Genomic DNA, 26,332 nt, shown 5'->3' on the forward strand with positions numbered 1-26,332 from the left:
TTCCCTCGCTTACTGCTCTTCTGCCTCCCTCCTTCTGCAGATGAATGCTGGAACCCAAAATTTCAATATGAGCATGTTCAATCTTACCCACTTTCCACATCATGCTGAAATATGAACATCAGCAGGAGAGCACCTGGGCCACATAGGACAGTCTTGCTGGGCCCAGCTCTTGTTCTCTCTGTGGACAAATTGCAACACAAAAATTAGAAAAGCTTTCCTTAGGAGAAACTCAAAAGACCTAATTCAAGAAGGTGTCACAGAGATCTATGGGCTGAGATGCCTCCAGGAGGGGAGGGCAAGCTTTGCACTCTATGTCCCCATGTCCCAGCTGCATGCCCCGATCACCTTCACGACAGGAGCTGGCAACAAGTGAGCTGAGAGGTGTGCCTGCAGCCCAGCTCCAGCTGTGCTCCTGTTCCACAGCAAACACTGCAGGAAAGAGCTGCTGAACTGCTTTGTGTCACTGGGACCTGCAGCACTTCTTGTAGGGCAGTCACCAGCTTAGTACAACACAAGCTTTGGGTCCCATGTAGCTCTGTCTCCTCAAGAACTGCAAATGCAAGCATTAAGGTTATGAACTCCATCAAAGTACATAAAAATTAGATGTCGCAACATTCACGCCTAGTTCTTTCATTCCCTGAACCTTAAAAAAGAACACAAACAGAAACTTGGCTGCTATCCTCAGATATTTTTCCTATGCTGACTCGCCCCAGCTATCTCCTTAAGGCACCTTTACCTTGACTTTCTTTTTCCCAGCCTGACATTTTTGCAGGTTAAATTCCATATACCAGTGCAAACATTTTCTGCCTCCAAAAGCCTTTTCCTCTTTGCTCTCCCTTATGCCTCTTCCTTTGATGTCTTTGCTTCCTTGTGCTCTTTCTTCCAAGTGACAGATGTACAGTGCTAAGAGAGTTCAATATATAAGCATGTCACTCAATTATCCACCCCTACTCTAACTAATTGCTACATATTTATCACCTGGATTAGGTAATTGAGCCAGAGGCATCAAGAAACTCTGTCCCATATCTCCCATCTTACTGGGTGGTGTCCCACAGAGCACTGAATCCTTGTACTCTTGAAACCTGAGGATGCTAAAATAAATATTTTATTCCTCCTAAACTCTTAACCCAGTTTTTCTTCTTTTATTTTATGAAGGAAAGAATTTGTGTCCAGTTTTATCTGTCTAGTAATGATAATTAGCTGTCTTAAGTGCTCCCTGGAGCTGATAGACACTTCTTCCTCTATTATTTCCCTTTAAAAGCCTGGGGTGCAGCAATGTCTCCTCTTAACTCATCTAGTACCTCTCCCATAGGCAGCTTAAGTTTCCTGGATTATTTCATTCCTTGAACATTTATTTTTTAGGATAAATCTGGGGTGGAAACAACCCACTTTTTAAATAATGCATTATCTAGGTGGGTTTAGTCAATTGTTTGATTCCCTAGTAGCCTTAGAGTTAATGATTTTTTTTCCCTGTCCTTGGAAAATGTCTAGAAACTGTGACATACTTCACATCTCCCCCTGCTGAAGACTGAGGTACAAGTAGTAATTCACTTTCCAGCAACATCCCCCTTTTAGTCAAGGTAGCCACCTTGTTGCTCAGGAAGATGATGGCTGTATCCTCAGCTGACCTGCAGCTTCTTACACACCAAATTTATAAAAATTTTTATCGTGTTCACATCTTTTCCCATCTTATTTTTCTGTCTCAGCTTTATGGATCATTTTCTTGCATTCTTTCACAATCAGCTCTTCTACCTGTTCCTGCAGCACTGACCCTGCTGATTTATAAGTCTCATATTCTTCTCTCTTTATTGCTCATTTTGTTTCCCTCAGTCAATCACAGTGGTCATCCCTACTCCAAGTAGAACTATTTCTCAATGGCATACAGATTTCTCGATTTCCATGGACTATATCTTTGTGTGTTTCCCCACTGCATCCCATCTCTTCATTGCCTTTTGCTGTTTTTTTTAGAAAACATATGCCCCTCTAAATGTTCTGAGAAGTGTGGAGAACTCTCAGAGTTTTCTGAAAGTTCAAAGCTTTTGCACTTCTAATTTTGGGGAGTCACATGTTCCTGATTTCAGAACTCATTAAGTTAGGCCTGTGCTTTCATACCCTCCTCTCTTGGCTCTTCTGCATGATACATGGCATATCTGGGGAGATGCCAAGTGCCTCAATGCCAGCCCACAGCTTTAGCTGTATATTCATAGTCTTCGCTATACTTCCCATATAGCACAAATGTTTCCCAGAAATGAATGAACTTGTTTTCACACCACACTGTGAGTAACGAAAGTGCTATTATTTGTATTTTATGGGGAGGGAAACCAGGGTACAGAAGTTAAGATTTGTATTTGTGAATGAACTTCAGTGCTTTACGCTAATTCAGTTGAAAATAAAAACATTTTCTTAATTCTGTAAGTTGTTACTTTTTTTCTGTTCTCAGAAGCCCAGCTGCCTTCCTCTGAGAAGCTTCCTATTTTTTAACACTTTCCAGCCCCTTTGTCCCACACACAAGTCCTGCCTCCACCAACAGCAATTTGCTCATTCCACCTGCCCACATAATTCCCTCTCATTTTCCCTTTTGCTTTCACACAGAAGCTTATATGTACATATATGTACTTAACACAGCTAAAGCCCGGGCCAGCCTGCAGCCAACATCACTTCCAGCAAGGCAGTCTCTGTATCCTGATCGCGAGGGTTATTCAGCTTGCTTTGTTTTCCCACTGAGAGCATGGGGAGCATGGATATGGCCCATATGCTCTGTAGTGGTTTAAAGTATTTAATTCCTCAGTGGTGGGGATTTGCTTCCTACACAGATGCAAAAACCAAAGAGATGAACCTCTTGAGCGCTCAGTCCCCAGAGGATGCGAGAGGCAGTCACTCTTGTAAGCCTCAATTCCCCAGGCCCCTGCTCCATTGCCAGCTGCTCCTGGAAGTCAGTAAGAACTGCAGACCCTCATACTGCTGCTGCTGAAACCCCACAGGGCCATTTCTGCAGAGCCAGATACAAGGTGGTGGTGGGTTACAAAACCAATGTCCCCCAGAACCCTCCACCCTTTCCCCAGCCTTTGCTCTCCTGCTTGCTCCCTGAGGACACGTTATCTCTGCCAAAACACCCGAAGGAGAAGCCTACCCTGGCTATGCCTGCAGGTGATAAGGGTCAGGGCTGCAGGCTGTGCTCACTGACCAAAACCCTAAAGTCCAGGCACCATGCATTCCAGGTGGCTTTCTCATTCCCAGCTCCACAAAGGATTTTTCAGGGCAAGGGAACCCACTGAGGAAGGGTAAATCCCACTGCTGCATCAGTTGGTGCTGGTGGCTTGCAGGCCTGGAGGGGCTCTGCTTCAGCAACAGTGACAATAATGGTAGAACTAACAACACAGGACAAAAGGTGAGACAGGTGCTCCAGACTGAACTTTGAACTTCGCTGCTACAGTTGTTCCATTCCATACCACAGGGATTTGTCACATGTTTGAACAGGACCATGGGAACTGGGGATCTGATCACACTCCCCGTTCAGTTAATGACGCTCGGTCAGCATGGTCAGTGGAGTAAAGAAAAGATTTCCTGACATGGAGATGCCCACCCGAGTGGCTGATGTCCTGACTGTTGGTCCACCCAGATCTCCCAGCTTAGCCAAGACCCCTTGGGCCACAGGCTTTTTCTTGCTGTCTCCCAGGTTATTGGCACAACCAATGTGAGTCTCACCCGCAGATGGTCAGAAATGCAGTGGGGCTCAGGGGGAGGAACTCAGCAGGAGCCTGTGCACAGGACATGGGACAGACAGAACGCTCTGTCAACAGACAGACCGAGGCAGATAAAGGGAAATTAATGAGGAGAGTAGCAGGAAGCGTCACAGCCCTGCCTTCCTACATCACCAATTGATTACAAATGACCCTGTTTTATCAGGCACTCAGTAATGGCACAGCAGTCTCAGCTCTGGGCAGTTTATGGCATGAGCCAGTTTGCTGTTGGAATAAGATGCTAATATTTTGAACAATCAGGTACTCGCCACCATAAAATAAAGCTAAGCACTTAAGATCCTGCTTAACAAGCCTGCTAATGCACTATTGAAATCAATGACACATTTGAACAGTAAGAACTGCCCTGAAGCTTTTTAAAGCCTGCTGTCCTTATTTTTCATTTTGTGAGCAGAATTATTCCTTCCGGGAGAGCACCTTCTGTTTGAAAGGCTACAGGACCAAAAGCACAAAGACAAGGACACAGATTGGTTGCTAACATGTGCCAGAAAATAGCATCCAAGGAGTTACTCGATCTTGCCCTACCTCAGCTTCTGCAGCTTGCTGAGAGCCAGATATAAACACAGAAAAGGCTTCTCTGCTGCCCAAGTGCTTTGTGACTTGTGGATGGATGGAAATGCAATATTAAAGGTTACAGACAATTATTCTTAAATGGGCTCCAGCGATTTTTGTTTACACAATGCAGACTTGATAAAACAATTTCAAATAAGACATATATCAAAAACATTTAAGGAAGAGCATCTGTCACAACCTAAAATATGGAATTCTGTGAGAGGTGAAGAGAAAATGGGAACTGTATAATCACAGGCAGGAAGGGACAATGGGGAAATAATGACAAATCAAACACAGCAACTTTTTTCTCTTTTGAACGACACTTCTCATCAGCTAGCTTATGCCGAAAGAAAGAGGGAAAATCTCCAGTGATTTTTATCTATTAGATTTTGCTCCAAATACTCGCTACGCTCTGGAGCCGCGGCGGCGAGGAGGCCCAGCTCTGCCACTCTCAGCTAATAGGTCTGATTGTTCCCTCTGAAATTATACTCACAGATAGTGACCTGTGAGTCAGTCTGCCAGGCAGCTGTGTGGAGCAGAGGCAGCCCCAGATACGCGGTGGGTGAGCGCTGGGCGCAGCCCGGCCACCCCGGCGGTGCCACCGCTCCCCTCGCTCCTCGCAGCGCTGCCATCATGATCCACCAAGTGCTGGTGTTTAGTATACAGTATTTATATTTTATGAATGTTAACAAGCAAGAAGCCCTGAACAACTGAGCAGTTACAAGCTCAAAAGGCTTTGTGAGATATTTTCTCTAAGGGCTCATTAATGTGGTCTTTTAATGGAGTGCTTGCATGTCTGAATCTTTAACTGTAGCTATAAATAGAGTTTATAAGCACTTGACAGTGTGTGGCAAAGCTGTGTTAGCAATGCTTGCCCTGCTTTTTTGCAAGTTCCATTTGCAAAAGATATTTAAGAGGTGAAATACAAACATTTCTTAAAACAGAGCTGTATACATCCTAATAATGCTGCACACCCTATTCCCACTGGGTCTAATGCATGTTCCCTCATTTTATAGAGCATCACAGCACCTCAACAAAACATCTAATATTCACAGGCTGTTGAAGGGAAAATTGGAGCATAAAGAGGTCAAGCTACAACTCACATGCTCTGCAGCAAGTTAAGAGGGGAGCAGGGGCAGGAACCAGTGAGCTCCAATTACCTGCCCTAATGGTAAAACCCCGAGAGACAAGTTCTGCCATTATTGTCACTGGTGCTGAAGTAGAGTCACTTGGGGCCTGCAAGCCACTGGCATTGACTGATGTAGCAAACAGTGGGATTTACCCTTCCACAGTGGGTTCCCTTGCCCTGAAAAACACCCACACTGTGCTGACCACGTGGCCTTTTCTCTTTTCTTGATGATCCCTTTAGAGTGATGGCACTTTCTGCTTACCAGCCCACCCTATGCAATCTTATATACAGTTTTGTCAGCCCTGGTGAAGAACCAGCAGAATTACCCAGCTTAATGCACTGTACAGGAGTGTTGGTTTATGATGATACAATAAAAGCTGCTGGAGAATCACAGCTTTTAATAAATCACCACATAGTATTGCCCATAAAATTGCCATTTCCATGCACTGCAGCGCTTGTAATAGCTCTCCTGTTTTGCCTGGCCACCTGGGGCTGTGCACATGTAGCACACCAGCACCATGTACATGCTGCTGTCCCACGCAAAGCAGCAATCACAGGTCAAGGATGACAAATTCAAAGGGCTAGTTTCCAAAATGTCAGTGACTTGAAGCATCCAGCACACCCTAAGCTACCCACAAGGTGTAAATAGACATTTTTACCTGTTCATTTTTTAAGTACTTTTAAACATGGACTTCTCAACTACTTCCCTGTTGAAGTGGGCCCTGGAAGCCTTGACAGCCTGAGTAGACAAACAGAGGCACATCCACCTTCATCTGTCTTTCCACCATACTCATCCTATCCAGTAGCTGCATTGGCTTACTTTAGCAGTAATACAATGGAGACTGAAGTCCACATGTGTCTAGAAAAGAAAACACCACACTTGATCATGAGGCCACACTGGGAGAAGCTTTCTTGCCCATCTTCAGCACCCAGTTGTGTGGTCCATCTGCTTGGACAGAATTACACCTATTTACAGAGCACACCAACAGCCCCTTTAAGGCAATTACAGGGCATGTGTTATCCTCTCAGGCTGACATCTACTGTGGGTCATTATCTGGATTTTTCACTAGCACTTCTGAATGTTTGCATTTTTGGTTCATCTCCGATGCGGTTGCAATTGAGTTTTCCGCATGCATGCATCCTGAATTTATTTTAAATGTGCTCAGTGTTTAGAAGGTAAGTGAGGATGCTATTAGCTACCAGTCTGCATCTATGAATGATCAATTACTACGTTCTAGGTAGTTTGGTTCAACATGTGAGAGAATATGTTGTGAGAGAAGATGTTAGTTTGTAATGAGACTATCACAGGCTGCATTGCTTGAAGGAGCCTGTTGTCAAATGATTGCTTTTGTCTAGAGGGGGAGAAAGAAAATCAACCAGAATAATTTATAGCTTTAAAATGCTGATATTTTGTGAGCATGTTTTGGATGCTTCAACACCAGTAAACTACTGTAAACCAAAACACAATTAAATATTTAAGCAGTATTCTCTTTACTACACAGGAGTAAGTATCTATTTGTCTTGTATCACAATTGCAAGCACTTAGTGTCTTTTCAGCAGTGTGGTGTCCCACAGTACCCACTCAGGATCGGTGCCTCCTGGAGAAGCTTGTGGGCAGCTCCCAAGTATTGTTTGAGCAGATCTAGCAGCCACATCCTCCCATTACAGCAATGAAGGCAGAGGAATTTTTCCACTTCCTCAGTCACCCATGTCCACCTACTACAGGGATATGTATTTTCCTCTGCTCTTTAGTTAATTTGCATCTTACGCCTTCTTTTACTCCTTCTTCCCCACCACCAATCTTCCCTGCTTTGACCTTCTTCCTCTGGTGCCTTTTGCCTCCCATACACTACACATGTTTTCTAGAACATTTGCTCATTTTCTCATTAGTTTTTTTCACCTTCCTCCTCTGACTGCATCAGCCCTTTGATGTTGAGCACTTCTTCCTATGCTCATGTTGCCTGCAAACCCTCATTTCTGAGGATTTCCACTCCTTTTCTCCTGCTTGTAGAGGGCTCTGTCCCTGCCCAGAGGGATTTCTGAGCATGTGCTGCTGTGCTGTGCTAAAATCACAGAAGGAAGAGGAGGAGACAGGCTGGGACCAGGTGGCCAGATCTAAGGAATCACTTGCTGGGAGAACCATTTATTTCTGCTGCCTCTCGGTGGCCTGGTGGGGAGAACATTCATCAAGGCCTAATTTTTGAGACATTTTTGCCCAACTGCAGGTCAGCTTGGATCCATCCCTTGAAACAACAGCTGTATATTTCTCTTTTGGCACCATGAAGTTGTGTGCAGGAGAACTTTCCACCTGGAGCCCAAACAGGCCATTAGATGGGGGGACAAAGCCCAACATACAGGGTCTATGTACCAGTGCCTTTTCAGCAGCACATACTGCTGCTTCTCTGGTGTCCAAAATGCTGCTGTAACTATTGACTCAGCCAGCAGCAGTAGTTCATCATTGGGTTCAAGGAGAATAGGATCAAAATTCAAATAAACATAGGACTGAACTAAAAAAAAAAATAAATAATAAAAAGCAACATTACCAGCTAGGAAGGCTGATTTTGCTCTCCAGTACACAGCTATAAATGAGGGTGAGTGAGACAGTGGAGAACACAAGAGAGGATTGCAAAGAGAAGAGAACTCTGCCTTTTGACCTTGAGGGGTCATTTTTCTGGAAGAGAAGCCAGAGACAAAAATCTCAGAAAACAACCCAGTCTCTGTAAGGGAAAATATGGCACAGTAGGCTGAGCTCTCATTAGCTTGCCACAGGATGTCCACATCCAAACAGGATATCTCTACAGTACATCCCACCCTGCCTCATATTCACTCTCAGCTCAGCAAGCAAAGCCTGCAAGCAGTCACATTTGGGTGCCTGTATGAGATTTAAAATTTGGGGATTGACCTATTAATCTTGCTCAGCAGAGTCTGCTCTTCCACCTGGGACTGGAGGGAAACCCATCTCTGTACCCAGGAAATTTTGGCAGAAACAGTTCTGCTAGTTGGGAAGGTACAAACACAAATGTGCTCTCACAGAAACAGGGGCTGCTGAGGTGGTTCCTACCATCTCCCTGCGCAATCACATCTTCCCCCTCACTAAAGGGGTATCATAGATGCAAGGTTGCAGTCAGTCTTACAGGAGAATTATTTTCAGCTTCTTTCAACCTTAATTTATCTGTTGGTTTGTTTGGAGTTTTTCTCCTTCCCCGTTTTACTATTTGTATTGGATTTTATAGGGGAAAATGACCAAGGCATAAAAATAGTTTAATTTTTCCCTGTTAAATTCCAGTCTAAAGGTATTACTATTCCAGTACAAGAAGCCATTGACACAAAGTTTGGTCCCATTTCCCCTCCAATGTAATTTCTTTCACAAATTCTACATTTACCTGTGTTGCTTACCAGAGTACCACACACCACAGCTCTCAGGCACTCCCTGTGGGCAAGGCAGCACAGCCCTCACCCCCTTCCTCCCCTCTCCCTCCCCACGCTGCAGTCCCTGCCCCACTCCCTTCCTTTGGGCATCAGCCACTGCTGGGTTTTGTGGTTATGGCATTTTCCTCCCTCTCTCAAGCATGGCATCGAGGGGGCAGCACGTGCTGCAGGCAAGTTGGGTTTTTCCAAGGCCATGCTGGGAAGGGCCCAAAAGGCAGCCCTTGGCACCACGGGAGGCTGGGTACTGCGTGCAGCAGGAGAGCCAGGCAGCTGCAAAGCCTCAACTACAAACCCTCTATGTGTGCATTTACAGTGTTGGATTTATTGCACTTTTATTGGGCATTTACTGAAATAAGTGAAGAGGTGTAAAGTTCACAGTAAAAAAGAAATTCCTTTCATAGAAATTTCATGATTCTTATTATTGTCTGATAGCAGCAGTTTTGTGTAGGTTCTTAAACAAATAGATAAGAATCACAGATTTTAACCTTAGCCAGTGTTTAAAGAAAGGTGCACGCTACTTTTTTTATCAAATCACAACACTATGTAAGAGAGAGAGCTCCCCAGCTTCCTGACATTTTCTGTAGAAAGTAATTTAAATAGAAAATTGCAGGTTAAGAGCTAATGAGTAAAACAGATTAAAATTGCATGAACCAAAGCAACACAGAGAATACAACTGAAATGACCCCACAGCCATAGGAAATATGGTTACATGCAAATATGGTCCTTCTAAAGTGCTGCTTGGGGGAGAAGAAAAAGTATTCTAGAGAAAACCCCCATGCAACTCACTGTACAACAAAAATGTAAGTTTAAGGTAAGCTCAGGAGCCAGCTCTTCGCTCTTCTTTTCCTTGTGAATAGTCCCTTTGACTTCATTAAGGCCAATCTGAAGGCTAAAATGGGCAATATTTAGCAGCAATTGTGGCTGTGTGCAGCTACAGCCAGTTCTGTCCATGCTGAACTGAAACCAGAGCAGTCACACAGCCCTGCTTCCCCATTTCACTCTCACTGAGACCGGGGCTAGGAGGAGGTCTGGCACCAGAATGGCATCAGCACTTGTTAGAGCAAGTGACTGGGTTTCACCCTCTGCTCCAGCACACATTTTCTGTGTGACTGCAGTTTGCTCAGCTAAAAGCAGAAATAGCAGCACTTTGAGTGCACGGCAGCACTTTGGGTTTCAGCTGGCTGACCCCAGGAGCCACCAAACCCCAGGACGAGGGCTTGTGGTGGCCTGCCCTGCCCACCATAATGCTCCACCACATCCACTGAGGAATAACAGAGACAGTGGCCATTTGCTGAGCAGGGCCTTTAGAAGTGAGCAGACCCAGCTCTTTCCCAGTGTCCCTACATTTGCAGCAGCACATACATCATTCCTGTTCTTGCCCAGAGCAAAGCTAGTGCAAGGAAGCAGCACAGGCATCTCCCTTGTAAAAGAAAAAAATAAAAAGGAAAAACAACCCACTGTGTGCAACCCCTTGCCCTGCTGCTTCATCCTCCTCCTCCTCCCAACCACCATGCCTGGCTAATGCCAGTTACCAGCTGCTTTTCCCGGCTGCAGCAACCATCTGCTGTGGCAGGAAGGAAGCAGATGTGCAGAGACTTTGTCAGCTCAGCGCACACTGGGCACAGCCAGCATCTGCTTTTGCCAGGAGCAGGCTGGTGGGCGCTGCAGGGCTGGGCACAGCAGGTGCCCCACCACCAGCAGGGCCACACACAGCTGGGTAAGGTGGCCACTGAAGTCACCCCATGGCTCTGGGAAAGGTCCTTTCACTGACCTCCTCGGAGGCCACAGCTTTGAGGGCATCTCCCCGCCTTGGTTCACAAGCCCAGCTCCAAACTGGGGTCAGCACACAGCTTGTTCCACCCTACTCTCAGCCAAGTTTGCAGACATTTCTGCACCTCAGGGGCAGCATCTGCCCTCCAAGGCTTATTTTGGAATGTATATGAGGGAAGAGTAGCTTCCCCAAGCTTCCCGGGTGGCAGGTACATGTGTGTCTGCATGGACCATGCAGCTCAGGAGGGTCAGAGCCATGGTTTCATAGGAGGGAGTAGGAAACAATTGCCACAAAATGTCTCAGGCAAAGCAAATGAAATTGTTTTATATATTAAAAAAATATTAAATTTTCATGAGAAACTTGAAATTGAAAATTAAAAACTAGTGTTTGTACAACTGCCTTCTATTGATTAAATTATAGCAAACAGCCCTGAGTGAGGGCTGTGGAGAGACCAATCACACAGTCAGCAGACCATCCATCTCCATTCCCCAAACATAATTATAGCAATATGGGAGACATGAAAATACAATGCAATCCTACACAATAGTAATAAAGAGCTGAAAACATTCATGGGAAACTGTTGAGCAAAGGCAAGGCAACCATCTTCTCGAGAAGCCAAAAAATACTCAGTGAGCAAAAGGTTTAAAAAACCCCTCTGAAAACAGAGGAATATTATTTTTCTTTCTTTGGAAAGAAAAACCCCACCACAATAATATGCATGAAAAAACATAGTAGAGTTTGCATCTGCCCATCTTTCCTACTTCATGTGGTACCAAGGCTGTCTTATAATTAAAAGCTGCTATAACACAGACCACAAAAATCAATCCTGCACTATGTCATTAGCAAAATTATTGAGAGAAAACAGTCTTACCAGGTTAATTTAGGCCTCGTTATTTTCATTACTGCGTTTAAGTAAGAGGACCCATCCCTTAAAGAAGGCCAGAGCACTGTTACACAGATTTTATATATATATGCATATACATATGTAGAATTTAAAAACAAATGGTCAGAATTTACTAACTTAAAGTTGTTTTCTGTGATGAGGATTTATTTTTTTCCGTCTACTGATAAAGAAGAAAAACCTCATTAATGAGGCCTCAGTGGTAGTTACACTGCTGCCACTACACTGTGAGAGATGTACACTTTTTTTTTCCTGAGGAGGGTTTAGCTGCTTTGTAGATCCATAACAATATTTCACAGAGAAAGCTTTATTCATCTGGAGCTCTTAAACCTCCTTTGTGCGACATTGTGGTATTTTGTGAGATACGTGGCCTTTGCTATGCACGTGACACTGGTAGGTTTCTAGGCATGCAAGTTCAAGAGCTTTATTTTCCAGATATTTTTTTCAATCAATTAAGCTCATTGGTAAGACTGTATGCACTTCAGAAAGGCAGGAAAAGAAAAATAACCACCAACTCTTTCTTCTGCAGAAGCAGCTGGATGTGCTGCTGCTGTCTGTGCAGAGCAGCTCGGATGCTGGCTTTGGCTGCCTGCAGGTTCACAGCCCTGGAATGTTTCTGGTGGGCTTTTCCTCCTTCATTAGGAACATTCTTGTGATGCGGGGGATTCCTATCAAAACTATCATCACCCTCACAACGCGAGTCATTCCTCAGCCTTTGAATACAGACAGCTGCCAAGCTACAGAAAACATAGCTTTGCCTCTACAGAATTCTTCACAGAGGGTTGGTTTTTTTCTCCCTTAATGTTGCATTTTAACGTGCTTGTAACACCCAGTCCCTATGGGGGAGTGAACAAAAGGCCTTTTAAAGGCAATCTTTCAGAATGCTCCAATTGTGCCCTTAATTGCATCGAAGTACACGTGGGCTCAGCTCTATGAGGACATAGTTTCAGCTGTAGGTTGATTTGAAGCAAGCCACACATTTTATACCAAAGCAATGCATAAAAAGCACTCACAAGAGAAGAAAGCTTTAATTTAGTCACGTTACTACTGTAAGTAATAATGCATAGCAAGCAATCATCAGATGTAAGGAGTTTAGAGCAGATGTTCCCTTTACTTCTATTCTTGAGGCAGTGCAGTTTCTTCCTTTGTTATGAGACATAGATGATTCAGTGTTGGTAAAAAAAAGTGGCAGGCATGAAGTTCTTCCACTTAATAGATGTGGAATAATTCACACTGTGAAATGTGGGGCTGAACAAGGACTTCGAGGTATTTCCCCTCCCTGTACTAAGAGCATTTTGAAAGAGACCTGGGATTTATCTTTGGCCTTACAGTAGTGGTTTAAAGTACTATTTTTGCTAGATTCTATTCTTCCCCCACCCCCTCCCCGCTTTATCCCTGGAAGAACTTAATTACTTTCCAAAGAGGTGGGGAATTGCAGACCACCCACCTCAGAGTCTCCTGCTCAGCATGTACTGGGGAAGAGACTTGCTCCAGCCTGGGAAAACACCACCAACAGCCCATGCAGGAAAATGGAAAAGAGGCTCAGCAGGTTGTGCCACTGGCTAGGAGGAGCACAGCTCACCTCCATGGTATATGGTGATGCCCCAGCCTTGATGCTGATAACATCCCATCCAGCGAGGCAGGATGTTGCCATGAGTATACTGGGGCAGTGCCCAGAAGAAAAGATGGCTGTTGAACATGTGCTGCCCTCCCAGCAGCATCAGCAGACCTTGGAAATCACATAGTAAGTGAGGGGAAGACTCCCAGGTTGCCTCATATCACAGCACTGTGGCACCTGTCTGGCCCTCCTCAGGAGCAGAGCCTGGAAGGCTCTGCCAAAGAAACCCAGAAAACTCCCAGTCACAGGAAGGGCCTAGGTTGTAGCTGGGGAGCAAATGGTGGACCAGAGAGGCAGGGGGTGGTGATTTGCAGCTGCAGGGAGCCCAAAAGTTCAACAAATGCAACCTCTAAGTGCTCACAATGAGAGCAAATTGTGAGGAGCCAAGAGCTTCCCACTATTTGCTCTCATTCCTGTCACCCACTGCAGCACAGCTAATGTTTCCCACCCTAGGGCTGCTCCCTGGGCAGTAGCTGAAGCAAAACATCTCTGCAATAAGGCCTCCTCCATTTCCTTCTTTCATAATGCTGCAATGTATTGGGAGAAAGAGATAAGTTCCCCAAAATTCACATTTTCCAAAACATAAACTGTCAAGGAAAAGCCTTTGCCGGAATAGCTGCTCACTCCTGGTCTCTTCTCATCAGCTTCCCCCCTACCCACAACAGATCCCTCAGCATCTCTTCCAGCTCAGCACAGCACCACAGGGACCCAGGAGAAGCGGGAAGCACAAGCACATGAGAATGAAGTAATGAGACTAATGCACAAGATGGAGATGGCCAGATGCAGGGATATCATTCCCTGCTTCTAGGGCGAGAGTTAGGTAAGCCAAGCTGCTTTTCAGTAATTGCTCCGTAGGGAAGAGCTTAGGAATTACACCCAGAAAACAGAAATTGAAATTGGATACAAAACTGGATGGACCACACATTAAAAGCCAGGCCCCTTGATTAACACAATCATGTGCAACATGAGGTAGATGCTTTATGTCAGACATTAATTTTTCCTGCCTATACCCCATGGGCTTCATCATCCACCACTGCTATACGTGTTGTTGACAGGTTGTGCTTGGGATGTGGAGACCTCCTTGAGATTTCTTTTAATCTTTTGTGTTTTGGGGAGTTTGTGCATAGGGTTTCTTTGATCACTATGCCCATATCAGAGAGTGATGTGATTTCATGCCAGAACAGAACGACTGTGGCAGTCACAGAACTGCAGTGGCTGCAACATTTTCTGCAGAGGGGCATGCTACCAAAAGCATCCATCCACTTAACTGCAGTCACATGAAGTATGGCAGGCTAAATTAATTTCTACCAAGTTGTGAATCACATGGCTGCAGAAGTGGCACATAACACGAGCAACACATTCCCTCTGCTGCAGAGCAAGCTACAACAGCAGGCTGCTGTAGCCCATTCTGCCCTCCAACAACCTAAACCTCTGATTTTATTTTTTTTTTTCCAAAAGCATTGTGCTGATGCAAATGAACAGAGGAAGTTTGGATTGCTGAGACCCTTTAATAAACTAAGGGTATGTCATACAAGATCCAACATTATGGTGCTCTGTTAAGGAGCTCCCATTCTCCCTATTACCTCAGTGCATTAATCCACCTTGACCAAGGCAGAATAAGGAGGCTAGGATTTAACTTCTTTCAGTATTTGGAAAGCATCAGGATTAGTTCCCACTTCATCCCCTCTCACCCCACACCCCCAGCAGCCAGGGTCACCAGACCATAGCAAATGCAGAGGGCTCCTGTGCATGGGTGCCCACAGCAGCAGCACAGAGGGCACAGTCCCAAAAATGCCCCTGGCAACAGCCTTGCCAACACGGCTGTGCCCTCAGCTTTATCTTCCATGAAGGTGCCCATTCTTCTGTAGCCTAAGTCTTTTGTCTATGTGAGGGGCTCTATCGGCAAAAAAAGAGAAAAAAATCTGAGCAGCCTTTCCTTTCCCCTTGAGGAAGGGGACTCAGGGCACAGTCCTGGTTGGAATATGCCACAGCAGGGTGGCCAGGATTAGGTGCTTCTGCTGCTAGTGGGAAGCCCAGAGAGGGGAGGGGTGTCACTCCCACTGACCCAGTCCTGCTGCACACAGAGCCCACACCGAGAGCACAGGGGGCTGTGAGCTGGGGTTCGTGCGAGCTGCTCAACTCACTCCTGAGTGACTGAAGTAAAAAAATAAAGTATCTGTTGATTTGTGGCATCACAGATGGGACATGAAGCACAAAGCTGACTCCCTGCTCTGTGAGAAACGTACTCATTCCTCCCTGAGGCTGCAGTTTGCTGTCTCTGCTTGAGCAGTCTTCCAGCCACCTCACCAGAGGCCACCACGCACTGCCCAAGGAGGGGAGAGCTCTCAGCAAGGCGCCCCACAGACTTACCCAGGCTGGATTTGCTAGGCAAGAACAAGAACAGCTAAGATATGCCCCACCACACACACTCCCCTTCCCTCCCCTCACATGCCGGAAGGATTATGGGGCCAGTGCAGGGAACTTCTTGTCCTGCCAGGGCATAAACCTTCCTCTCCCAGTCTCCAGGAGGCACAAAGCAGCTCTGAGAGGTTGCAAGCAGACAGGCTTTTTATGGAGTTCCCACAAACATCACTGCTTTTATTTAAGGCAAAAAACACAGGATGTTACAGATGAGTAGAAAAATGTGATGTGCCCCACTGCCTGCAGAGCCCCTCAGACTGGAGAATGCTCTTCTGGAAGTCAGAGGGTCTCCAGACAGGATTAGGAAAGCACATAGTGTCTGCTCTAACGTTTTATTTTTGCCCTGCTTGGCTGCAGCTACACCACCCTGCACCCCATGCACAAACACCCTCTGAGCTATGGTCCCATACCTTCCCTCCCACTTACAACTTCCCACAGCCCCTTTGTATTTGACTCCTGGGAGGCTCTTTTCAAACTTTTTGGCAGCTCCATCTCTTTGAAACACTGGAAAGCTACCAGCAAGAAGCCTGGCTCCAGCTCCCTGCCACTAGTGCTGGCAGCATCTTGCTCCATTCTCTGCCAGGCTGTGCCCCTGTGCAGGAGCCCATGGGCAGCCCCAGCCCCAGCTGGACAGGAGCCCCAGCCCAGCCACCCCTGTCCCTCTCACCTTCACCTGGGGAACTCAGAGTGTTCTGGGATCAACAGCTCACACAGGGACTGCTCTGCAGCACCTGCCAGCATTCACAAATTCCCTAAACTCTGACACTGGTTACTGAGCTCCCTTACACAGCTCTGGGGAGGAACCACCAAAAATATTTTGTTTTATGCTTGTTTTCATGATCATGCACGACAAAGGCAGCCAAAGGTCCATTCCCCCCCCCACCCCCGATGTTACCACATACTTTTTCTTCTTCAAGATAAACAGTTGCCAGCCATCCTGACATAATTATTAAGATAAACCAGAGATATTTCAAACAGTCTCAGAAAACCAGCACTTACATCAACTTTCCACACACATTCACTGGTGCTCCTTACCTTACCATCACTGGAGAGCTAGAAAGCAGCAGAAGATCCCAGAGCAAGGCACAAACCACATCACTTCTGGAAAGCCAAATTGGCATTGATGCCTCTACACTTAATTTATACCCCTTGAAACACCTGTCCCAGATTACCTTTTAATTGATTACAATTAAAATTTGTTGATTGGCTTGCCCCTAGCATCAGTGACCACAATTACATGGTCTGCTCAAGAGAGGTATTTATATTTTTTGAACCATAATTCTGTTTTTTTCAGCACAGTAAGATAGCCAAGTAGTGTATTGAATGACATAATATTATTTGTATGCTTAAGCACCTGAGCCCTCAATCTCGTGCTTTATAAGGTGTTCTGAGCTGTGCTGTAATTGCCTATAAATGTGCTGCTGATCATGCTAAAAGGGACATTGTCAAGGTGGAAAGGCCTACAGTTTGACTTAGTAAAATGACATCTTAAAATACTTTTATTTTCAGTGTTTCTAAATAACCGACCTGTGGGTTTTAATCATGCTTCTTTTTGTCAGTCCAGCTCCTAGAAATAATAAGGTTATGGGAAAAGGTGCACTTTTAAATCAATGGACCAGACGTAGGAATAGTATTGATAGAGGCTAATGTTCTCATCCTGAACATGCAAATAAAAGCACTTTTCTACAAAATTTATTTTTTCTGATGTGAATATGCATGACCTCTATTGCCCTTATGGATTGCCATAAGGTCACCCCTTGTTGAACCTATGTCTTGTGAAAGAAATGTGAAAGAAATCTTCAAGAAAGAGCACAAGGCTGAGGGCATCAGGCCCGGGCCAGTCTGCAGCTTCACAAAGTACCCATTTTCCATGGTGTCTCTTTGTCAGCCAGCAGTCTCGTCCTAGTTGAGCTGAAGGGGAGGGGATGCAAAAAGAGGGGGCCGGGGAGCAGAATCACAAAGGCTGGTGAGGAGCCTGAAAGGTCTCATCCTCGGCAGAGCTGTCGGGAATGCAGAGGGGTGGTGGGATGGGGAGAACCCAGGGCTGAGAGCCCTTTCCCGCACAGTTCCTTCTGCGAGTGGCTCTGTGGCTGGAGCCCAGCATCAGGGGAACTGAAGCCAGCTATTGAGGAGCTTTTTGATCTCAGGCAAAGAGCAGTACTGGACTTTCTCTTAAGGAAAGAATACAAATAGCTGAGGAGTGAAAGGTGGCCTGGGAATTCTCCTTTTATGAAGGGCTTGGTTTGTTTCCGAGCTGAATAACTCAGCTCCCTCTGAGCTGCAATTTTCCAGCACAGTCTGTACTCATGGGAAACCTGCAATGCCAGAGTTACCAAATCCATAGATGTCAGTAAATGAAAAAGTATGGCTCACTGGTGCCAGGGACAACGCAAGGCAAATGGGGAGAAGCTGTAAGTGAAGGCTGTGTAGATATTGCCAGGGTGGCTGTGTAGAAAGGCATTTTTGGAAGAGAAGACACAGCCTGTGCCCCCCTGCATTATCCAGCTAGCCTCTGTGCTGCAAGGTTTGAAGACAAAGCTCTTGAGTTTCCAGAGGCATGAGCCTACAGCCAGGCTTCACCTCCCTTTCTGCCCAGAAGGTGAAAGATTTGTCGATACCCTAGACATGAGGCAGAGTTTTGGATGTACTTCCCCATCACAGGTGTGTGTTGGACACAGGACAGACCTTGTTTCAGCTCTAGGGACTCGAGGGTAGCCCTGGAAAAATTGTGTAAAACAAAACTCAGGAAGAACAAAAAAAAAAAACCACTCAGAAAAGAAATGCCTCTAGGGCCTGGGGAAAAGGCACACCTCCAGCAGCCATGGAGGGGCCTGACAAGGGACTGATTAGTGCCCGTGGATGGTGGCATCTCTTGAAGGTGCAGCTCCTCAAAGAGGTGGGAAGAGTAAAATTCTTCTTCATTTACAGGAAAGAGAAGAAAGTAAAAGAAAATCCTCAGGCTGAAGATGGCACAGAACAGAAAAAGACAAGTTCTAATGTCAATCTAACGACAGATATGGCTCAAAGTTTCAGCAGGTGGGAAGGTGCTCCCCACACTTCTAACAGGCATCCAAGGGAGCAGGGCAGCGTAGGGGCTGTCTCTCACTTGGGCAAGCCTTGTAAGGTGTGAATATGGATATGGATGTGGATATGGATAAGCACTTGGAAAAAGTCTCATGTTAGAGTCTAACACCAAAGAGTGCCTTTCAGGTTCTTAACAGTTGCAGTGAAACACTCGAAAGTGCAACTTGCATACATTTGAAGAGCTCCAGAAAACATAATAAAAGCCAGATGAGCCCAAAGTCTTTTAAAGCTTTAAAAATCTCGTTTTTAGGCAAAGTTCTTATCTCTGGTTTGTTTTGAGCTGAGTCAATAATTTTAAATGGCTGTCCTTGAGAATTGTAAGACTGGTTTTATTTTTTTTTAAAAAATTTTTTTTTTTTTTTGTTGGTTTATTTCAGAGAAATGCTTAAAAAGCAATAAAGTAAATCTCAATAGCTTTGCTTAAATCCACGATTGTATCAGTTCTCTGTTATGGGTACACAGGGAGAAACTAACTGAGTAGGAAATTGTAAGGGATTCCTACAACAATAGTTACATTGTTTGCACACATACACACCATAATAATAACAACAGAAAAGCAATAGCAACGTTGCAGTTACAAAAATACCAAGTGCCCTTTTAAAATGTACGTGTGTATTCTGTGTTTACCCAGATTAACCGTGTCGCTAGGGACTGATATTTTCTGTGTGCTGTATCTTCCATCTGATTTATTCAAGTTTTTTACTGGGCTTCTTTTCTTCAAAACTGTGTTTGTGCCTTATGTTTACCAAGAGGAACCCAAGTTCCATGAGTAAGCACCTGGAAGCTGAGAATAGGAGTGTGTAAGAAACCTGGATTAATTTAATGACAGTGCTGTATAATGGAAAATATAAATTTTCCTGCCGCAGTTGGTGTATACATTCAACAGCTTTATTGTATGTCAGTGCGCATTATTCGGCACAGCTGCTAGAGAGGCACTGCTGAACTGGTGTTTCTCTTCCATGACAAACACCTATTAAGCAGTCAGCATAAACTCTTCTTGTTACAGCCCCTGACATCACCCTCAGGGCAAGCGGACACAGAACAGCGATTGCTGAATCGCGTATGAAAATTATAGTTTTATTGTCTACACAAGTGAAGGTTTAACTCAGATTCTTGTTCGAGTCAGCTCTGTTATAAAGGAGTGATTCTTTCAGGGAACAAACAAGCACAGTACACCATTGTAATCAAAGGAACAGACACTATTTATGTATTGGAAAGCCTTGTTCACAATAGTGCTAACACTCCAATGCCCCAGAAGCCACTATTTTAGCAGCTGTAGAGAAGATAAAGCATGACTAACAAGATGCCATACACAGTCAGATACAGTTTTTTTAGCACACACATAGATGGAATCATCTCATTTAATATAATTCAGTTTACATGCATGACCCGTAAGTGGGGATCATGTATTTAATGTTTATATAAGCATTTTCTCCACCGTAGCGTTCAAAAAGTTCCAGTGTCTCTTTAATGAGAACTCCAATATTTTCACGCCTCTGCTGGCTGTATTCTATCCCATCACCTAAATTAACTGGTTAATAAAAGAAAAAAAAAAGAAAAGAAGAAAAGAATTATATTGCATTTCATCTTACACTTTGAAATAACATAGGAAATTGCAATTGCTGGTCAATTACTGTGCTTCCATTAGAAACTTTGTTCTGTGACATGAAACAGAGCTGAGTTTGAAAACAGGATGGGTTTGGTATCTCTTTAGGGCTTTGCTCAGGCTCCAGCTTCATATGCTTTCAAAATTTATGTATGCATTACTTCAGTATCTAAGCAAAAATCCTTATGAAAATAAACACATTCTTTTATGAGATGAATATGGATTTTCTCTTTCACAGTTCACCTCTAAAACTGTTACTTCTTTATCTTTAACATTGCTTATTTAAGACAAAATTCTTCTGCCAGATGCATAAGCACTTTTCTAAAAAAATTACTTAATCTAGGCTTGTTATGGTTTGAAATCTGAAATAGGTATTAGTTTGGGATTGCTCCACACTTGTCATCATATTCACACATTTATGTTGCTCCTGATAGAGGGAACTTGGCTAAAAGAGATTTTTGGAGTATAACATGGTTCTTATTCAATTTCAGCTTCCTGAAAAACGTGTAAAATTAAGTCAATGTCAAAAGGACAAATTATTGCAGTCCCCAGATACAGTAACGTTTACTGCTGCTTTCTCTAACATGGACTAGCAAGGGTGACCCACGCTCTTACACACAGACCATAATTCTTTAAAAATCAGTGTAAGCAACTGTGACAACAAAATAAGAACAATAAGAAATAACTTCACCTATAAAGTTGATGAGAGATTTAAAGGAGAAAAGTATTTTTCATTCGGTATTCTGAAACGCATCTGAAAAAATATCTGAATATATATTCTAAGAACGTATAAAAATAATTTGGAAGGAGCAAAATGTATTTAGAGCAGGTTTGGTGTAGTGGGGAGCTGTCACAGTGCCGTAGAGTAGTCCACATGCAGGCAGCCAGTGGCCTCACTCTGGGCAGTGGTGACAATGTGCCCGTGTTAACATCTCAGACAATCAGTGGCACTCTCACTCAGCCAGAGAAAGACCCATTTGTCAAGACAACGCAGCTTCTCTGGCAGAGCTGGCCTTTCACATTTGATACAGGGCAAACACAAAGGCAAGGGTAGATTTTGTTCCCACTGTTGCTTCCATGTCCCCAGGCTGATGCCATGTAGATGCACAACTGTACCAATCCTCGCATCCTCTCTTAGATCCAAGCCCAAAGATCTGGATTTAAAGCTCGTGGCTTTGTTACCAGCAAAAACTGAAGAACCACAATCATGAAGAAACAGCTGGTGAACCTGGGTAAAAATCATCCTTTTGATGTTTTTCTGTTAAATATCCAACTGCTTACACATATTTATGTCACTTTACTTTTTATGAAATGATTATACAAATACAGATGTGACTTAAAAGGACTGTGCTTCTTGAGTGGGAAGGAGGTAATTTTTTTTAATGATGATTACTTTCAAGCACACAAATATTTTCCAATACATTAACTGTTAATCTCACTGACATGAAGAGCCAGGGTTGTGACATCAAAATTTATTACAAGGAATTTACTGTAATGTTACAAATAACAGATGAGAGTGCATAGAAAACACCAAGAACTATTAAAAAAAAGATTGGTTTATACAAAAAAAACTGTGCAAAAAGAAAAACACATCACAATTGGCTGCAATTTAGAGTAAACATGCCTTGCTCTTGCAGAAGGCAACTGAGATAACTGTGCCTCATCACCTGTCTTGCATGTGCACTGAAAGCTCTCCCCAGAACACCTGGAGGTATTTCTGATTTCACCAGTCTGAGCAAAGGAACCCTGAACCTTGACCTAAGTCTTGGCAAATACGTAAAGGAATTACTGATTTTCCAACCATATGTCTATTATCTGTAATTTTAAGCCTACACACATGCTCTGCTAATGAGCTTACACAGCTTTCATCGTTCTTTCAAAGAAGTAGTAAAAAAAAATCAGCTGTCTGGAAGTAATGGTACATTTCTAAGGAAGTCTGGGGGAAGCCAATGAGAAGCTGTGATAATACTGGTAGCAGAGGTAACTTCCAGATTTGCATGTTAGAATCTTTAGTATAGACCATAGTCTGTACAAAAAATTATGTCTTAGATGCTCGATTAAAAGGTACCTAAGAGTATGAGGCAATGATAAAGGAAAGAGTCTGCAAGGGAATACTGAATGTGTGATGTGCAGACCGTCATTACAATTTTCTTTTCCTACAGACCATCTGTGCTATATGAAGGTTTGTACCCTCAAGACGGCCATAATTCAAACTAGTGTCATGACACAAGCTACAACCAACAATACTAGAAAGGTTATGTCAGCAGCGATGTCACCTGGTAAGTACTAAAATAGCTATCCTGTGTAGTTATAGGGATTAACAAAACTTTCATACAAAAAAGATAATCATTAACCCAAGAGGACAGCATCCATTAAATGGATGAGTCAGAATGATCTGCCCAATGCACCTATGGGTAAATATCTACTCATAAGAGTAATGATGGTTAGCTGGAAAAAAATAGCCATTGAAGTATAGCGGTCTCAGCATACCCTTCTCTGGTTTGAATTTATTTCCAAGTTGGTTTGCCTGAGAAGCCAGCTTTGTCAGCCACAAAAATGTTGCATATATAAAGTGTGAACATGGATCTGATTCAAACTCTTTATGAAGTTGTCCTTTGTGAGGAAGAATAAATCAACATGAAAATGCTAGGAAGCACATTTGTCATATCTTTGCCTCAAAGTGAAATGTCTGGCAAATTCAGCATGCACCAAGAACTCATTTCAGAACAAATGTTATTTCTAAATTTAGCAGAAATGCATTGAAGGACTAGGTCTAGAGGATTACAATCAGGATCCCTGATCCCAGCCCTTCCTGGATGGCAGAGTTAGTTCCCAATCTCCCAAATCATGCACCAAAGGTTTTATGGTGCTTGAAGTGAGGTGAAGTGAAAGTCTCTGCACCTGTCGAGACCTGTGTTAGCTGATGAAATCACCCGGCACAGCACGGCCAGCAGCGGCACTCCCTGCCCTGCCAGTGCCAGCTGCTGTAGCCAAGGAAACCCTGTCAGGCCCTCAGGGACTGAACCCAGCATTTGGCAGCAAACAGAGGAGGATTTGAATTTTGCTATAAAAGGTGGTTTGTGTTTGAGTCTAGACATGCTTCTATTCAGGATTTGGGATATTAAACAAATTCTGGTGTTATTTGTACTCCGTGTCATTTCATTTTAAAATTTCACTAGGGTAATGCTACAAATATAACATATTCTTGCTTTAAAGAAGGACAAGCAAGTTTCTCTCTATGCACTAAAAGCCTGATATGGCAGTTTTGACATCCTGGAGTGGACAAGAAGGGTAAACCAACCCTTAAAGATCACTCAGATCTATTCTTAACTCTAAACCTTTGTTAGCACCTGAAAGTGCTCAAGATATTCTTTCAGTTTATTAGATTTCACTTCAAGGCAGGCTGGATCTCAAAAAGAGGAGTTTTTAATCCCCTAAATATGTTGCTTGTAAGTATTTCACAGATACCAGAGCTTGTTCCTGGTAGTGATTTTTTCCAAAGGTTCTGCATTACACAAATTAATGTCGGGGTTTTCATACAGCTGTTGTTGCAGGGATGTCATAGATCTTGGGATATTAGATTTTTCACAAATGTTAAATATCTGAGGAATGCTTAGTATTGGAATAACACTTAAAAGAAATTTCTGAAGTGACTGCAGAGACAGCCCTATGTCCCCAGTTTAGATGACATTTTTAATCAAATTGTAACTCAAAAGTAATTCCTTTACTCTTTCCTGATGAAAGTGTTTCTTTACTGATTTTAAGTGTATATTGTCCCACTTGTGTATTTCAGCTTGTCTTGGAACAAATGGGTCTTAGCACAAATTTCTGAAGGGCTAGTAGTTAACAAAGAGCTCTGGTATAATGATGTGGAGTGGGCTTTTTTTTTGTTTGGTTTTTTGTTGTTGTTGTTTTTGGTGGTGGTAGTTTTTTTGTACACAGATCAATGAAACTGCTTGGAAAGATAGGCATCATTCCTCCCTTTTGAGTGTTCAAAACAAAGATACTGAAAGATAAAATGACTTCCAAGTCATGGAAGGTGTCAGTCATAAACCATGATTCTCAACTTTTACTGTTGATAATGAAAGTACTATTTCTGGTAAAATATAATTATGGGAAAAATCCATTTTAAGTGGCTCAGTTCACCCTAGTCAAACTGACACGTATTTTCAGCAATTAGAATGACTACAGGAATGCAACATGTTAACCTGAATGTTACTTCAAAACAAAAATCCCAGCTGCATTGCCATTGAGCCTGTCACATAACAAAATGCAGTTAAGCAGTACAAACTAGCATGAAAATATTTTGAGGAAAAATTCAGGGCTTTCTTTCCTTCTAGGAGTCATCACCAATACCAAGAAATAAATGGAAGCTGATTTCAGCTACAGACTGACATGCATCCATGCCAGAGTTCATATCATGTAAGTTCAGTGCTCAGGTACAGTTCAGAGCTTAATTAAGCTTTCGAAGTCTTCTTGTTAGGATAAATTTAATTGTCACAGAATGTGTTGGCTTCTTGACTGGAGTGGAAAATGAAAGCCCTTATGAGTCAGTGTGGGGAGAGAGAGGAAGGCTCCTTTGCACCACTCCTATCACTGTGACTCAGAACTGTGCTTTGAAATTGTCAGCTCCAGGAAGGATGAGGTAGTTCAGTCTCCCTGTTCATTTAACTGAACGTCTGTGAAAAGTCACAGGGTAAGAGTCTAAATCCCTCCTGTCTGCTAAGCAACAGTGGGACATTTCCAGTTCATTTCATTCACGGCAAGGAAGAGACTCCAGGAGGTTATCACTTCCAGTTGTTACTAACCCACACAGAGAACCCCACGTTGCCTTTGTGAAGGCTCAGAGCAACATCATTTTCAATGTTCTTTAGGATAAGTCTAGATTATGTACACACAAAGTGCACACTGGCCTCAATAGGCCGGTCCCAGAGCTAGTGTGTTGGGAAGAAGAGCTCGTAGAGTAATTTATGGTGAAAGGACCCTCTGGAGTCATCTGGTCCAAGTGCCCTGCTCTAAGTCAGCTGCATTTCCAAAGTTAGATCAGGTTGCTCAGGGTGGAATATCTGCAGTTGCTCAGCACAGAGTAGTCCCAGAGTGGAAAAGGGTGCAGAGATCCCCTTGGGCTGGCAGAGATTTTCACCAGCCATTTCAAATGTGATGGAGGAGAGGGCTACTCCTTAAATATGAACATGTGTTTAATGAAGGAGGGCTTGCTGGAGTTACAGATGTCATTGGGAGAATTATTATTTGTTTGATACACAATAAATCTAAAATTTTAGTGTAGTAACAGATTAGCACATGTATAACACTGCTTTTGGAAGCTTTATCTTATTCCAAGGAAAGAGGCACAAATTTGGCTGGAAAATTAATCAAATTTCATTAACACCCTGATTTGAAATCATGAAAAATAATTTTAAAACCTCAAATTAACACATACATTTCAAAGCACTTTAAAACACTAAGATTGAATGTATTAATATAAAACCTAAGAAGGCCAAAGCTTTGAAAAAGAACAGACCTGTTTTTTGACACTATCAACACTTGAGTTTCTTGTCTCTTGCTTTACTTGGCTCTTCCTTCTATTTTTCATCACTAGTGCTGAGTGTTTATCACTTTACAATGCTACAGTACTGCAGAGATTGCAGAAGAATATTTCAATCCAAGAAAGCATGTATGCTTGGAATATAAAAAGAATACCAATACAGAGATATTTCAGCTCATCATGTCTTAGAAAAGATTTTCTTAATTCTCATTGAAGGCATTTTGCTTTAGCATAAAACACAGATTCGTCCTATAGTTATCTTCCATATGCAGCCAGCTTTTAGTTATTTCACAAATAAGCATTTATAGTAAAATGAAAGCACTGTTACTGTAAATGATACTCAGAAAGTCAACAAGTCAGCAAGTAGAGGAAGTGCTCTGATTGGACAGAAAACATGGAAATGATGTTTTACTAATGACGTAAGCTTACTAGAGATAGCTGCAACTACTTGCAAATTGCTGTAGTAAAAAAGGAAAAAATAACCCAACAAAAACCTAAACCAAACAAATGAAAAAAAC

General features: G+C 43.3%; 1 protein-coding gene across 4 annotated transcripts in view; it reads right to left on the bottom strand.

Annotated features, from left to right (window-relative positions):
• Positions 1-26,332, bottom strand: part of PACRG (parkin coregulated) — a 246,235-nt gene that overhangs the window by 14,775 nt on the left and 205,128 nt on the right. For 2 of the 4 annotated variants that reach the window (XM_063390628.1, XM_063390629.1), the window contains exon 6: positions 88-178. In XM_063390628.1, coding sequence (XP_063246698.1) covers positions 88-178 — 91 coding nt within the window. Of the gene's footprint in view, positions 1-87; positions 179-19,010; positions 20,195-26,332 lie in introns of those variants that run through there. The other 2 variants (XM_063390633.1, XM_063390630.1) reach the window with 1 other exon arrangement.

Source organism: Prinia subflava, chromosome 2, assembly GCF_021018805.1.
Source record: "Prinia subflava isolate CZ2003 ecotype Zambia chromosome 2, Cam_Psub_1.2, whole genome shotgun sequence".
Classification (NCBI taxonomy): domain Eukaryota; kingdom Metazoa; phylum Chordata; class Aves; order Passeriformes; family Cisticolidae; genus Prinia; species Prinia subflava.